This window comes from Nannobrachium achirus (assembly GCF_963921795.1).
Source record: "Nannobrachium achirus genome assembly, chromosome: 11".
Lineage (NCBI taxonomy): Eukaryota > Metazoa > Chordata > Actinopteri > Myctophiformes > Myctophidae > Nannobrachium > Nannobrachium achirus.
In genome coordinates this window covers 49,727,973-49,744,066 of record NC_137820.1, presented here as the reverse complement: position 1 = coordinate 49,744,066, position 16,094 = coordinate 49,727,973, and the positions used below count along the sequence as shown (strand labels likewise).

At 44.0% G+C, this 16,094-nt stretch overlaps 1 protein-coding gene across 1 annotated transcript in view; it reads right to left on the bottom strand.

Annotated features, from left to right (window-relative positions):
• Positions 1-16,094, bottom strand: part of ap3b2 (adaptor related protein complex 3 subunit beta 2) — a gene marked incomplete at its 3' end in the record, with an annotated part of 45,060 nt that overhangs the window by 10,954 nt on the left and 18,012 nt on the right. The window contains exons 14-19 of the mRNA XM_080736361.1: positions 15,789-15,965; positions 14,687-14,873; positions 13,912-14,042; positions 11,871-11,930; positions 9,495-9,609; positions 392-575 (exon numbers count right to left, since the gene is read on the bottom strand). Of these exons, the coding sequence (XP_080592487.1) occupies positions 392-575; positions 9,495-9,609; positions 11,871-11,930; positions 13,912-14,042; positions 14,687-14,873; positions 15,789-15,965 (854 nt within the window). The remainder of the gene's footprint in view (positions 1-391; positions 576-9,494; positions 9,610-11,870; positions 11,931-13,911; positions 14,043-14,686; positions 14,874-15,788; positions 15,966-16,094) is intronic.

Sequence of the window (16,094 nt, the reverse complement as noted above, 5' to 3'; positions counted from 1 at the left end):
GACATACGGACGGACATACGGACATACATACGGACGGACATACGGACATACATCCAAAGCCAGATGTAGGAGTGGTTAGTACCGCTCAAATATAAACTCATAACCAGTAAAATCTTGTGTAACTTTATCCATTTGTACACTCTCAGAGTTAAATCTGCACAGGGTTTCACAGTGTGTCTGGTGTGTCCATAAAGCCTGGCAAAGCACAGGAGGAACTGCTCCAAATTAAAATAATGGAAATCACAGTTGTCTGTCTGTGCAAATAAAAACGTGTACACTGTATGTCTCTCCACCTGTTTCTATTGGTTCAATAAAGACAAAACTGAGAAAATAAAACAAGACAATTAAGCACTCATGCCCAGACCTCCATCCTGTCAATAAAACCTCCTACCTTTCTCTTTCTTTCACTGTTATCTTGGTTTCTTTCTTTTTCTTCTTCATCTCAATTCCCTCCTCCTCCTCTTCTTCGTCCTCTTCCTCAGACTGGGACTCCTCCTCGCTCTCCTCGCTCTCGGAGCCCTCCTCGCTCTCCTCGCTGCCGCTCCTGCTCTCTGACCTGCTGGCCGAGTCCGACTCTGGGAGGAGAGGTCACAGGTAGGCATGCCACCATTTATGAAAAAATCAATTTAAATCGATTCAAACAGGGGACTTCAAATCGATTTAATACAAAATAAATTGTGATTCTCTTTTTTCTTTTTTTTAATATTTCTTTGGGGGGCTTGTAACTGTCGCCATAATGGGCTTATAATTTGTATTTCTTTTGTTTAATTGTGGTTATTGGCGAGTCACTATTATTTTGGGTTTGATGTCTAGTGGCGCCACCTACCGTTCAGGTAGCGTTATTGAACTACCTGATCTGAGCAATCATGGTAGCTTTGAAAGGCACCTGTGGGCTTGAGAACGCCAGATCAGACAGACATCACAGAAGGAAGGAGCTCCCTTTGTGAAAGGGGCTCACAATATGGATGAACATAACTAACTACTCCTAAACCTATGTGCAGAGGGCCACACGGTACGTTTTATTGGTTTGTTTCACTGTCATGTTTTATTGGTTTGGTTTGTTTGTATTATTTGTTTTCATTACGTTGTTTTATTATTGGTTTAATGGACAATGCATGGACTTGAAGGGGTTGGCAGCAAAGGTGGCTGCCACCCAGGACATTATTGAGGAAATGGTTATAAACAATGGTGCTAAGAATGGTTTGTTGTGTGTTCACAGTTTTCACGTTGTTGATCATGGGAGAAAATAAAAACCCCACTGAGAAACACCAGTTTGGAGCGTGCCTCATTATACCTGCATGAAGTCGACTTAGGAGCGGTTATAGTGAAAACGTCGCCACTCACTGTCGGCGATCGAGGACCGCTTCGCTTCGGAGCCCCGAAGTGACGCCAGGAGACGACGGGGAGAATCAGCCCAGCCGGCCATTCGCCTCGCAGCGGCAGCGATCACCGACCGAGACATCTGCAAGTCTATACCCCCCCCCCCCCCCCCCCCCTTCTTTGGTACTACACACACGCACCTCACGTAACCGCCTGCAGTGCCCGTCTACAACGACAAGTTCAAGTGTGAATCTGAGCCTGACAACGAATAAACGAATCGGTGGCTCAGTCTGGTTGACCACAAGAGGGCAGCAACGGCTCTTTTGGTCTCCCAAGGGTCATAATATCACAGGTTAGATGGTATGGTGGGGGGGAATTGAAAAGGTATTTTGACTTGACATTTTATTGGTATTGAATTTTGGCATAGCGTGATACAAACTGTGGTTGACATTTTATTGTTGGAGGGTGAATTTGGATTTATTTTGCACGACAATATGAATGAATTAAAACTGTGAATAATAGGCTATTAAGAGTTGGGAAGATTTCTTAAGATCCAAAGGAGGTGGTAATTGGGATTTATTGCTTTGATTTCTAAACCCTGTAATTCCAGCCCTTCCTCTTTACCTTTGGAGTATGCCATATCAATCCTACACAAAGTCACTTTATTTCAGAGTGTGCAATGAAAAGCCTGAACTAGAGTCACTTTAATTTCGAGTGTGCCATATCAATCCTACACAAAGTCACTTTATTTCAGAGTGTGCAATGAAAAGCCTGAACTAGAGTCACTTTAATTTCGAGTGTGCCATATCAATCCTACACAAAGTCACTTTATTTCAGAGTGTGCAATGAAAAGCCTGAACTAGAGTCACTTTAATTTCAAGTGTGCCATATCAATCCTACACAAGGTCACTTTATGTTGGAGTGTGCAATCATTCTGCCGAGGTCACTTTATTTTGGAGTGCAACCATTTTGCAGAGGTCACTTTATTTGGAGTGTGCAATAATTGTTCAGCACTGTCACTTTGAATAAGGAAAAATGGATGGAAAACAGAAAGAGGAAGTGGCTCAATTGGAAAAAATGCTGGAAAATGAAACAAATGTGTCTGAAAGAGAAGCCATTCAAAAGAGACTAACGGAGATCCATGCACAGCCTCTAATGCAAGGCCAAGAGGATGCTGAGCCACCACTTGAGCCCGAAAAGGAATTGCGCCGTTCTGAAAGGGATAAACGCCCAACGGAGAAAATGCGGGGTTTTCTAAACCTTTCAATTCAAAAGAGAGAAAAGAAATTTCTGTCCTTGTACCACAATTTTAAACCGGAAGTGCAATACGTCCGACTCAAATTGAAAGGGGAGTGCTCAAAATCTGAACTTGAAGAATGGATTTCAACTCTGGAGAAATGGGAGTCAGATTTAAAAGGAGAATATGAGGACTTAAGGAAAATGATCACTCCCAGCCCAGACATAAGGAGGAAAATAGACACATGTGTTTCAGTAACCAATGAAGTTGTTGCTCTACTGAAACAACGTTCAGCTGAAGTGGAAACAACAGTGTTCGACCCTGTAGCCGCAAAGGCTGAAACACGTCAGTTACTTCAAAGAGATGACGCCAAATCCATATATGGCTCGACCGTATCAAGGTACGAGAGGGCCAGCCAGAGAGGAAGTCAGGCAGCAGAGGCAGTACTCCTGGAAAAGGCAAAAACAGCAGCACGGCTGGCTTCAAAAAGAGCTGAACTGAATAGAGAAGACGACATTTTGGCTCAAAGGGAGAAATTGAGAAAATTGGCTGCACAAAGAGACCTGGAAGTGATGGAAGCGGAAACGACATTGAAAAAATTGGAAAAACTAAGAGACTTGGAGGTAATACAGGCAGAATACAACGCATATGTGGAGGAGGAGTCTAAATTGAACACCCCAAGAAGCGTCATACAAGCTGAAGAAGCGAACATCCAGCTCTCAAATCATCCAGTGATTCAGAGAAGCAGCACGCCATGTGAACAGGGAGCCTCGAATAGCCCCCCAATTCTTCCCTACATTGGGAACAAACCAGAGCCGACAATAAATGAAGTCACTTTGGTTCAAGCACTTCGAGAGTCGCTTGCAATCACTAGACTCCCAGCACCAGAACCTTTCCTGTTTGGTGGAGATCCCCTAAAATTTGTTGAATGGAGCACCTGTTTCAAGGCTTTGATCGAATCTAGCTGTACTGACCCGGTGCACAGGCTATTTTATTTGAAGAAATACATTTGTGGAGAAGCTCTCTGCGTACTGGAAGGCTCATTTTACAGAAGCGATGAGGACGCATATAACCAGGCATGGGATGCCCTCAGCGAGCGTTATGGACACCCTTTTGTGGTGCAACGAGCCTTTAGGGATAAACTTAACAACTGGCCAAAAATAGGACCGAAGGAGTCAATCAGACTGAGGGAGTTCAGTGACTTCTTGACATCATGCAAAAACGCTATTCCTTATGTGGAAGGACTACAAGTCTTAAACGACTGTGAACAAAATCAAAAATTACTTCAAAAACTCCCAGATTGGGCCACCACTCGCTGGAATCAATACGTCACTGAAGCACTGTACGAAAGAAAGCCTTATCCAAAGTTTGACGCCTTTGCAGAGTTTGTGGCAAGAGAAGCACGGGCGGCATGTAATCCCATTACTTCTCTGCATGCCTTGAAAACCTTGGATGAAGGTTCCCTGAAAGAAAAGCGTCCAAAGGCAAGTGTTTTTGCAACAACAACGGAAGCGTCTCACAATCCCAAATACACTCAGTCGAACACAGTGGAAAGTGGAAAAAGGGAGTATGTGAATTTCAAAACTAACCTTCCAGCAAATACAAAATCCTTAAGCTGTGTATGTTGCCAGCAGGATCACTTTATTTATAAGTGTGAAAAATTTGCAGCACTGTCTCTGAATCAAAGGAAAAGTTTTGTTATTGAAAACAACATGTGTTTCGGTTGCCTCAGAGTTGGCCACATCGCCAGAAACTGCAGAAACCGAGCAATTTGCAACATTTGTAGCCGAAGCCATCCATCTCCGCTTCATGAAGAAGCATCAGAAACTATCGCGTCGGCACCGGTGGAGGCTACTGCTTCGACGGTTTCGTGCAGTGTTACCGTAGACAACAGCGATCGCACGTCAATGATTGTCCCGGTGTGGCTGTCGACCGATAACAACTGCCCAGAAACCTTGGTATACGCACTCCTGGATACACAGAGCAGTAACACATTTATCGATTTGGAAACAGCAGAAAGAATGGAGGCAGCTGCTCAACCAGTAAAACTAAAAATGACAACAATGACCGACAGGGGTTCTGTGGTCAGATGCCAAAGAGTTACTGGCCTAAAAATAAGAGGATACTTTTCCCAAGAAAATATTGAGCTGCCACCAGCATACACTAGGGAGTATATCCCATTAGAGCAAACCAGTATTCCCACTCGGGAAACGGCAAACCGTTGGACGCACCTTCAATGTATATCCGAGCAAATGCCAGAGTTGTTGGATTGTCCGGTTGGACTCTTGATCGGTTATGACTGTGCCCGAGCTCTGAAACCAACGCAAGTGATAGCAGGTGAAGACTACGAGCCGTACGCAATCAAGACTGATTTAGGCTGGAGCATAGTGGGATGCTCAACACATGCAAGTGCGAACAACGTGACGGGGTATTGCCACCGCATTTCCGTTAAGGAAATTCCATCAATCACACCTGCGGCCGTAATCCGAGCTTTGGAAAGCGACTTTCTGGACACAAACCCTAGGGATAAGAGTATATCGCAAGAAGATATCCAGTTCCTACAGCTTTTGAATGGAAAAGTCCAACATGACAAGGAAGGACACCTGGAAATGCCGCTACCTTTCAGAGAGCGCCCTCAGCTCCCCAACAACAAACAGCTTGCAATCATTCGCCTGAAACATCTGAAAAGAAAATTTGAGAAAAACCCGAAGTACAAGGAAGACTATAAGAACTTTATGGATGGTGTCTTTAGGGATGGTGACGCGGAAGAAGCGAGAAGCCCATCAAAGGAAGGAAATACATGGTACATTCCACACCATGGGGTGTACCACCCTAGGAAACCTGAGAAAATCCGGGTTGTTTTCGATTGTTCCGCCAAATATGGAGGCACCTCCCTAAACGACCACCTACTCACCGGACCAGATTTGACAAATGGACTTACCGGAGTGCTGTGTAGATTCCGTGAGCACCAAATAGCAGTCACATGTGATGTGGAGAAGATGTTTCACAGATTTCACGTCCACAGCGAAGATCGCAACTTTCTGAGGTTCCTGTGGTGGGAAAATGGGAATACTGAAACCGAACCCAGAGAATATTGCATGCGAGTACACCTTTTTGGAGCTGCCTCCTCTCCGGGATGTGCCAATTATGGCATGAAACATCTTGCCAGCGTATATGAGAAATACTTCCCACTGGCAGCAAGTTTTATACGAAAGAACTTCTACGTAGACGATGGACTCATCAGCGTTGATTCAGTGGAAGAGGCTATAAACCTGATCAAGGAAGCTCAAGAAGTATTGGCTAAAGGAAAACTACATCTCCACAAAATTGTGTCCAACAATAGAGACGTGTTGAATGCCATTCCAGAGTCTGAATGTGCTAACAGAGTGAAGGACGTGGATCTCAATTACAGCGAACTTGCAATGCAAAGCGTGTTGGGAGTAAAGTGGAACGTGGAATCTGACATGTTCTCTTTCAAGGTCCTACCCAATGACAAACCTGCCACGAGACGAGGAATCCTATCCACGGTTGCCAGCGTGTACGACCCACTCGGGTTTCTTGCACCCTACATCCTGAATGGGAAAAGTGTTCTGCAAGAAATGTGCAAGCGTGGGGTTGGATGGGATGAACCCCTTCCTGACGAATTGAGACCAAAGTGGGAAACGTGGCTAAAGGATTTGGCAGATCTGGGGAAAATTCAGATACCACGATGTTACATTCCTGAGAATAGCGGCATCATCCAAAAAGTTGAGCTGCATCATTTCTCAGACGCCAGCAACTATGGCTATGGACAATGCTCCTATATTCGAATTGTAACCGACAAGCAAGTTCACTGCTCGCTGGTCATGGGAAAGGCCAGAGTAGCACCGTCAAACGTGGTCACAATACCACGCTTGGAACTCACGGCAGCTGCAGTGTCTGCCTCTATAAGCAATGTTCTAAAAGAAGAACTGGAGCTAAAAATAGACCAAGAGTTCTTCTGGACTGACTCGAAAGTGGTGATTGGTTATATCCAGAACGAAGCCCGGCGTTTCCATGTGTTTGTCGCTAATCGAGTACAGAGAATAAGGGAAATTACAGATCCTAAACAATGGTTCTACGTTGAAACGGATGAGAACCCTGCCGACCATGCATCTAGAGGTCTCAAGGTGGCAGATATGATTGACTCAAATTGGTTCACGGGACCTAAGTTCTTGTGGGAACGAGAAATGGCCCTGAACCAGGGAGACCCAGAGCTGCTTTTAGGTGATCCGGAAGTAAGGGTCCTAAAAACGGATGCAGTTAAAACCGAAAGCTTTCTGGATAGACTGACGCGATTCTCTGATTGGCAGAAAGCCCTCAATGTCATCGCAAGAATTAAAGGACTGACAAACAGAGATCGGACAGGACCCATTACCGTGGAAGAAAGACGGTTGGCTGCTCTTGCTCTCATAAAGCTGGCTCAAAGGGAAGCTTTTGAAGAACTGAAATTCATCAGTCAGGGTTCTGTTAAACTACCCAAAACTCACCGACTGTACCAACTCGATCCCATCTTTGACGATGGATTGCTCAGAGTGGGTGGGCGACTGAAAAGATCCTCAGCACCACTTGATGTGAAACATCCAGTAATCCTTCCTAAGGACGGCATTGTAACGCAATTGATACTTGACCACTGTCATAAGAAGACACAGCACCAAGGCCGAGGGCTAACATTGAACGAGCTCAGGGCCAGTGGCTACTGGATAATGGGTGCAAGCAAGGCAGTGGCTAAACACATAAAAGATTGTGTAATCTGCCGGAAAACACGGGGACAGAGTGCGGAACAACGCATGGCGGATCTGCCCACGGACCGTGTGGAACCCGCACCCCCATTTTCATACAGCGGAATGGACTGTTTTGGGCCGTTCTACACGAAACAAGGCAGGAAGGAATTCAAGCGGTATGGCCTATTGTTTACCTGTCTCTGTTCGAGAGCCATCCATCTTGAAATGTTGGAAGACCTCACGACTGATGCTTTCCTGAACGCCATGAGATGCTTCATCTCAATTAGAGGAGCAGTGAGGCAAATTCGATCCGACCAAGGGACTAATTTCATTGGAGCAAGGAACGAGTTGGAAAAGGGACTGAGGGAATTGGACTCGGAAAGACTTTCTACCTGGTTAGCCGGAAAACAATGCGACTTTCTCATGAACGTCCCCGATGCAAGCCACAGGGGTGGCGTATGGGAGCGTCAGATAAGGACGGTAAGGAGCGTGATGAGCTCAGTCCTAGGAGAAGCGACAGGAAGGTTGGATGACAACTCATTGAGAACATTCTTCTACGAAGCTATGTCAATTGTGAACAGTCGCCCACTGACCACCGACCTCATTAACGACCCCAAGAGTCTCGAACCGTTAACACCAAACCACTTACTGACCATGAAGTCGTCCGTGCCTCTCCCACCTCCTGGTAACTTTGGTAAGGAAGACCTGTACACCAGGAAACGTTGGCGCAAAGTCCAATACTTAGCAGAGCAATTCTGGAGCAGATGGCGCAGAGAGTATCTGGCCAACATTAGGCTCAGACAACAGTGGCACACCCCCAGAAGAAATATGGAAGTCGGTGACGTTGTTATTGTCAAGGATGATAATGCGCCCAGGAACGAGTGGAAACTCGCCAGAATCGTTGAAGCGAATGAAGATGAGGATGGTTTGGTCCGGAAAGTTATGGTTCAAATGGGGCAAAGCAGCCTGGGAATTAAAGGCAAACCTTCTATTCTTGAGCGTCCAGTTCAAAAACTAGTGGTACTAGTTGAGAACAAGTCCTAAGTTCTTTAGAGGGAATTGATTAAAGAAAAGAAGACAAAAAAAAGGTGTTGGTTGGTGTCTGTTCAAAAATGACGTATTATTACAGCCTAATTACAACAGTAATAAATCACTGTCATTTTGGTGGCAGTGTAACTGTCGCCATAATGGGCTTATAATTTGTATTTCTTTTGTTTAATTGTGGTTATTGGCGAGTCACTATTATTTTGGGTTTGATGTCTAGTGGCGCCACCTACCGTTCAGGTAGCGTTATTGAACTACCTGATCTGAGCAATCATGGTAGCTTTGAAAGGCACCTGTGGGCTTGAGAACGCCAGATCAGACAGACATCACAGAAGGAAGGAGCTCCCTTTGTGAAAGGGGCTCACAATATGGATGAACATAACTAACTACTCCTAAACCTATGTGCAGAGGGCCACACGGTACGTTTTATTGGTTTGTTTCACTGTCATGTTTTATTGGTTTGGTTTGTTTGTATTATTTGTTTTCATTACGTTGTTTTATTATTGGTTTAATGGACAATGCATGGACTTGAAGGGGTTGGCAGCAAAGGTGGCTGCCACCCAGGACATTATTGAGGAAATGGTTATAAACAATGGTGCTAAGAATGGTTTGTTGTGTGTTCACAGTTTTCACGTTGTTGATCATGGGAGAAAATAAAAACCCCACTGAGAAACACCAGTTTGGAGCGTGCCTCATTATACCTGCATGAAGTCGACTTAGGAGCGGTTATAGGGCTAATGAACTATGGCATTGCGAGGCATTGTGAGCATGTAGATCGGCTATTTTCACAATTTCTACCTCTAATATTTGACAATTTGGCCAATGTTTAATTTGTAATTTTAGAGGTATTAAAATATCCTTAAATTGTCACTTTAGAAATGTGCAGATACCCTCAATACACTTAAACTTTATGTTGGCTTGTATACTGTTGAGTGAGAAAACAACGTTTCACATTAAGTTAATCATCTGGGGACCTCCCAAAATAATTTGGGGACCCCCCTGGGACCCACAGGTTGAGAACCACTGCCCTAATTAACCTGTAGCTACCTTTGCTCGGAACGCCCTGTGTGGTTCTCTAGTTAGCATCCTTGCCACCCTGCTGGTTACCCCCCTCCCCCTCTCCTCCCTCCGCTCCCCGTCTCTCTTGTTACCACTGTCAGCAGACTCGGTGGGTCCAGACTCGCCCTCTGAGTCAGAGTAGAACGGTTTGTCCGACTTCCTCTCCTTTTTCTTCTCTCTGCTGCTGCACTTCGTCCACTCGGGAACCTGGACACAGGACGCATCATTTAAACCAACCCATAAAGTGTTACTTTTCCTTTTCACTACCTTAATTACACACACCTGCTGGTACTGAAGCAGACAAGGGCAAAGGAATGCAAGTATGGCCATGAACGCCTCAGTCTGGCTGGGAAACAGCCAAAAACAGACATGTTGTGAAACTCTGATGGGATATTGTCAATCATTGTCTTATTACACAGCTACAGTAGATGCTAGCGCCAGGTGAAGCATTCATGGCCAGCTGCGGAAGAGTTTTTAATTTGTTGATAAAGGGAGCAGTTCCATTAAGGGAAGTGATGTCTGAGGAGCACAGACTCTCCTCCCAGGACCAGCTGTATCTCTGTCTGACTCAGTGCCATTTACCAGTGGACAATTAAGGCCAATGCCTTTTTTGTGTTGGTACGTCAATTAAATACAATTTTACCAAACCATCTAGTCTTCTAGAGAGAGACGCCAGTCAGTTGCCATATCCCTAGGAAGGATAGGGCAGATGACAACACAAGATTATTACCTTTTCTGCCTGTTTGTAATGCCCTCAGCCAGGGCAAATAAAGGCTGGGCAGGTGATAATATTCTGCACTATATTATACTGTGCTACACTATAATATACATTCCTATACGAGATCAAACTTAACTATAAATACTATATCACTCTAATGGACTGCCATTTTAACTGCTTTTTTAGTGAGTCTGTCAGTCAGTCTGGTATTGTTGGGAGGGGTGTCTGGTACGGAGAGATCTCTTGTTTAATGGCAGAGACAGAGGTAAGGGGAGCTGTGTGTCGGGACAGCTTCAGCTCAGCTAAGCACAGAACAGCGACTACGGTACAGTAGGCAGGAAGTGTCAAAAAGCACTTAGGTTGTGGCACTCTATGGGGTTCGAGGCTGGAACAGTTGCTTCAGTTTTAACCGCTATTACTAACTCACATTGGTTAATGTTGTGACTCTTTCAAGCAGCGTTATAACCTTTTCCTAAGCGGGAATGCAGGAAAAGAAACAGAAAAAAGATTGGAATGGAGGTGAGATGAGAGAATTAAGAAAAGGAAGTAAAATAGGAAAAGACATCAGGAAAGCAAAGACATAAAAGACAGGAAGGCTTTTCTGTCATTCATTCCAGTTGATGTTGTTGTACGGACAAAAAGACACAACCTAAAGTTATGAACACCACAAATTTACCAATTCTCCTCAACCTTAGTTGATTTTAAACAAAGATTAAAGGAACACAATATTCTACTAAAACTATCTAACTTGCTGCAATGTGAATTAAAACAGGGTTACCATTCTACTACAGTAGTCACTTGACTTCTGTGCCAATATCCTTATGCTGTATCCAGTATGAACCTAATACGGTGTGACATTAAGCTGGTTTATTTAAATATTGGAACGATGTGGATTAAAGCAGTGGTTTAATCCACTGCTTTGGAATCACATCCTTGCAAATGGTCCGTTTTACACAGTTAGAGGGTCTGTGCTGCGGCCTAATGCATACCAAGCTGGGGGTCCTTGAAATGAAAATGTTTCAGAACCGCTGGATTAAAGTGAATGAGATGAATGTTTTTTGACTGATGGAAGAGGATAGTTTATATTAGGTGTTGTAGGAAAGGTGTCCAACAGTAATCAGATAAGGACATGCACACCACACATGCATGCAACAAACAGTTTCCACAGATCTAACGAAGCAATGAGTGTCATTGAATGGTACCCAAAGACAACTGGTTACCTGGGATTGGATCCCACCAGACTCATCTCTGCTCTTTCCCTGCCACTGTCTTCTCCTCAGTCTGACCCCCAAAATGACTTTTTTCTATGGATTACTCACCCCATGGAGACCTGAGTTCGATAATATTTTTTTGGTTTTTTTGCATTCCTAAGACACTAATTTGAGGAGACTCTTTGTATAGGCCCATTGATTCCAGAAGCAACCGGGAGTACATTTACTATAATCAAATGAATTGGCTTAGGAATGCGACAAAAACAAAAACATATTATTGAACTCAAGTCTCTATGGTGTGAGTAATCGCTAGAAAAAAAGTCATTTTGGGAGTGAACTACTCCTGTAAACCTTTTCAACCTGGCATCCCTATTTTAGGCATGTCATTATATATTTCTATGCTATTATGACAAAGTATACTGTATAATAGGGCTTAAGTGATTAAGGATGGAAGCGTGGATTCAGAGGGAGTCAGAAAGGAAGAGCACTCGTCACAGCAAACCACAACACTCCCAGGCAGTGTGTGTGTGAGGAGGCACCTCTTTCCAGTCTCCCAGTAGCCCAATCCTCCCCTCCCCTGTGTCGTTCACCTCCTCTTGCTGTGGAGATGAGGAGCGTTCAGAGACAGAGAGATGTGGACACCATCAAGCAGCGAACCAGTTCTACTGGTGAACAAGCTACTATCACTGAGCCCGTTAGTAACCACTGCCATAGGAGAGGCCATAAACTATCAGAGAAAAGGCTATTAGTTAACTGCTTTCAACCTGGCATCCATATTTTAGGCATGTCGATAGATAAAGAACAAAAAAAGGTACAAAATGGTACATTTTGAAAATGGAATATTTTCAAAAATAGTGAAAATATTTAGTGGTTAATTAACGAGTCAGCCTACAAAAGAAATCTCCAGCGGATGTTTTAAAATTATTATTATTATGAATATTATTGTGATTTTTAATTGGCTATTGGTGTAAACAGCTGACAGGATGTCCAAGCAACAATAAACTGAACTCTGAGTAAGACGCTACGTTGCCTCAAAACATCAGTCAACTTATATCTTAAATAAAGACAAACTTATATCTTAAATAAAGACAACTAAAATTAATGTGATCCAGTAATCTCCTTTTAAACTAATTGCAGTCCTATTCTGAGAAGTACCAGGCATATGTATTGCTGAAAATTTCTAAACCATCACTACCATGAAAAATAAACAGGTTTCTATGCTCACGAAAACAGCTCAAATAAGCCTGCAAAATAGGAGGGTTAGACTTCATTTATACTCCATCGTATGACAGTGTTGCTCGCCAAAAATAATGCATTTTGTGTTGTTATCTTGAAAATCGGCACACAACAATGCTTTACGGTGAGAATAAATCGTTAGACCAAGCCATCTCCGCCAGATGACAGGTTACCATCGAGCATGGAAAAACATTACTGTAAGTCAGACAGTTACGCTTGACGACTCAATCAAATCTTGAGGTCACTCCTGTAATATAAATCAAGTGGATGTGTCCGTTGCTTGATTTGACAAAAGGAAGCGGGGAACTCAAGGTTTGATTTCCTGTCTGCGTTTCACTGATTTATGAACCGATGGCACGTGGAATGAAGGGGAATGTAGCAGAGCAGGGTGATTCATGGCTCCTATGAAGGAGTATGGATACTTTGGACACGTTCAGAGAATGCTAGACACCTTCCACAGTGTGGAAAGCATCATTTAGCAATCAAAATCGTTACAATGAAGTGGACAGTGAAATTTGGAAAGCACCCAAAATGTCACTGATGGGAAATTAAGTTTCCCGTAGGACTTTTGTGAATAGTTTATTGGTGTCTCATTTTTAACTATACCGTAATTTATCCTATTCACCTTTTCTGTTCCCTTTTCTAAAACATGTGCTATTGGCTCAAAACAAAGGTGACAGGTCACCTGGCTGGGGTGCGGTGGGGGGTGAGGGGGGTTGTTGCTGCCCAAACACTGACACGTCCATCAGAGAGGGCAAGCTAATGATCACTGACACACTGAAGGGCTGAATCCTTAAAAGATAAATTTAAAATATTGTGCAAATGACTGAGATGACAGCACGACACCTCACTTAACGATACTGGGTTTTTCAGATCTGTTTCACTGGTGCTGCTACATCATGTTAAACATCTCTTTACAAATACAGTTAACCACTGTACTTGCCTCACCACATACACATACATACCCTGTAATGTATGTACCGTATGTCTCAGGGAGGGATGTGCATAATTGCATTAATCTTCCTCAGTGGAGGAACAGAGGATGTGTGTTAACATCGATGAACACATTATGCTGATGAACAGTATAAATGCATGAATGTCGACCGGGTGATTGAGGTCATGGTAGTTAATATAATGGGATGTGATGTTCTGTGAGCGACCCCTGAAACCAGCTTTAATACACTTAGCCTGGGCTCCACTCTCTCTGAGACACAGCCCCTGGTCTGGGGAGCAACCCTCACTCCCCCTCCTGTGTGCCTCATGGAGGCCCCAGGAGGCCTCTAAAGGCCCCCCCGCCACCTCCCCCTGTGTGTCTCTGAAGGTTACTGTTCCCACTGCACGCACAGCCTCCTTCACCTCCACGTTGCGCACGGAGGGGTCAGGCGCGGCTTCAGGCCACTCAGGTAGCTCCTGGTAGCCCCCAGCCTTGGCATTCAGCAGGTGGGACAGAGACCCAAGCTGGAAGTGGTCTCGATCTGCAAAGCAACAGACACGAAACACCCAGGGAACAAATAGTAGGAGCAAGAGAGAAAGAGAGACAGAAAGAAAGAGAAACCAGGATCAAGAGGTTAGAGATACAGGCATGTGACTCCAAGTGGTCTTAATCTGTTAACATTCAAATGTATAGGTCAACAAGACATATAAATACAAAATAAAAATAAATGTAAAGAAATTATAAAAGGTGTGAGTTTACAAGTGAGTTCAGAGGCAGAGATCTTAACAACAACAGCACTGATTCATATTCTGTCAGTACACAAGACAATGTATTTACCAGCCATCTAGAAATTGATTGATTGAGGTTATGCCCGGGACAGTAAAGCTGGTTGCACACTGCTGCGTTTTTTCGTTGCAAAATGTGTTTTTCAGGGCAAGGAGGGAGAGAGAGATAGAGAGAGCAAGGGACCCAGTGGTCCGAAAATAAATACGAAGCGGGCGACAGTGTGCAAACGTGACTGACATAACGTGAGGTTGATTTCTTTATTTACGTGCTCCGAAATTCGCTCCTATATTCGGCCAAAAAAAACGCAGCAGTGTGCAACAACAGTTTTGCCATAATAAAGGTAAGATCCGCATTTAATTGTAAATGTAAACACACCCAATGCTTCAAATAGTAGGCTACCTTTAAAAGGAGACTCGAGGACAGGAGCAGGTTTGAGAGCGAGGAACAACTTCTTAGCGTACTTGCTGAGTGCGCCACTCTTGTCAGTGGGCACAATGAGCTGACGAATGAAGCGAGCCCGATCTCGTATGTCGTAGTTCTGATCATACTTGGCCAGGTTCAGAACATACTGGGTCAAAAGCTTGGTCTGAGAAGAGAAGAGAAGAGAATGATTTAATGGGGAGGAGCAGGTAGTGATATGACATGTGACACACCAAACTCTCAAACATCACGACTAGCTCTGTATGTACAGGAAACACCATACTGTGTGTTTGAACCAGATCAGCAGGACACCTTCTCTCACTACAGGGTACTGAATATTATTCTAACAATAGGCTATATGCATATACGCCATTTTGTTCTACTTCCGGGTGTCTTTCGACTTCCTTCACAGGTGTTACCGATGATACTAATGAAGGGTCTGTTCCATTCTGGTCAAACAGAGTCAGGGTGCAGATATTGTGCATGTTGGCTCACTGGAAACACTCCTACACCAGTGGGCCTCAAAGTGTCCTTGAGTGGGTTTCAAATGTCCCCATACAGGTGTGTAACTCTGAGAGTGTACAAATCGAAGCAAATGGACCCGCAAGGGTCCATTTGATTCCATTTGTTGATTCCATTTGTACAGAGTTATGGGGGTCCTTGAAATTAAAGAACCACTGTACAATAAATCAAACAGAGCCTTCATTAGTATCATCAGTAACACCTGTGAAGGAAGTCGAAAGACACCCGGAAGTAGAACAAAATGGCGTATATGCATAGAGCCAATTCAGCAGGATCTCCTCTCACTAACTATCTACCTACAACAGCACACACAGTCTTACAGAAACAGTCACCTGATGACTGGAGAAGTCAGTCTGTGGATGACATTCAAGTAGATTAACATCTATTTCCATCCAACTTTCCAGTTCATTTTAGCAAAAACACCGAGATCAGTATCAACCAAAAAGTCAAAAAGGTTCAGCCAGCTTGTGTTTACCACATAAACCCAGACGCTGTAGTGTCCAATACAGCAGAACCAGCCTAAGAATAATAGAGAAATACATAGACTCAGTATAGTGACCTGTTTGGAGTTGGTGAGATAGAGTTTAGCAGCCAGGTTTATTATCTGCAGTTTTACGATATCTTCTTCATTGGTGAAGGACTTGGCCATCATCCTCAGAACGTCAGGAGCGATCTTAGGGACGTGTTCACAGTATTCACCAATCAGCCACAAGATGCTGGCCCTCGCCATGGGAACCTGGATAAGTCAGGCACAAATAATCACTGCACTGAAACGACAGAGACTGACACAATATGTTCATATATGGGCATTCCCAGATATGGGCTTAATATTGATGGCATCAGGGATCTCCATATATGGGCATAA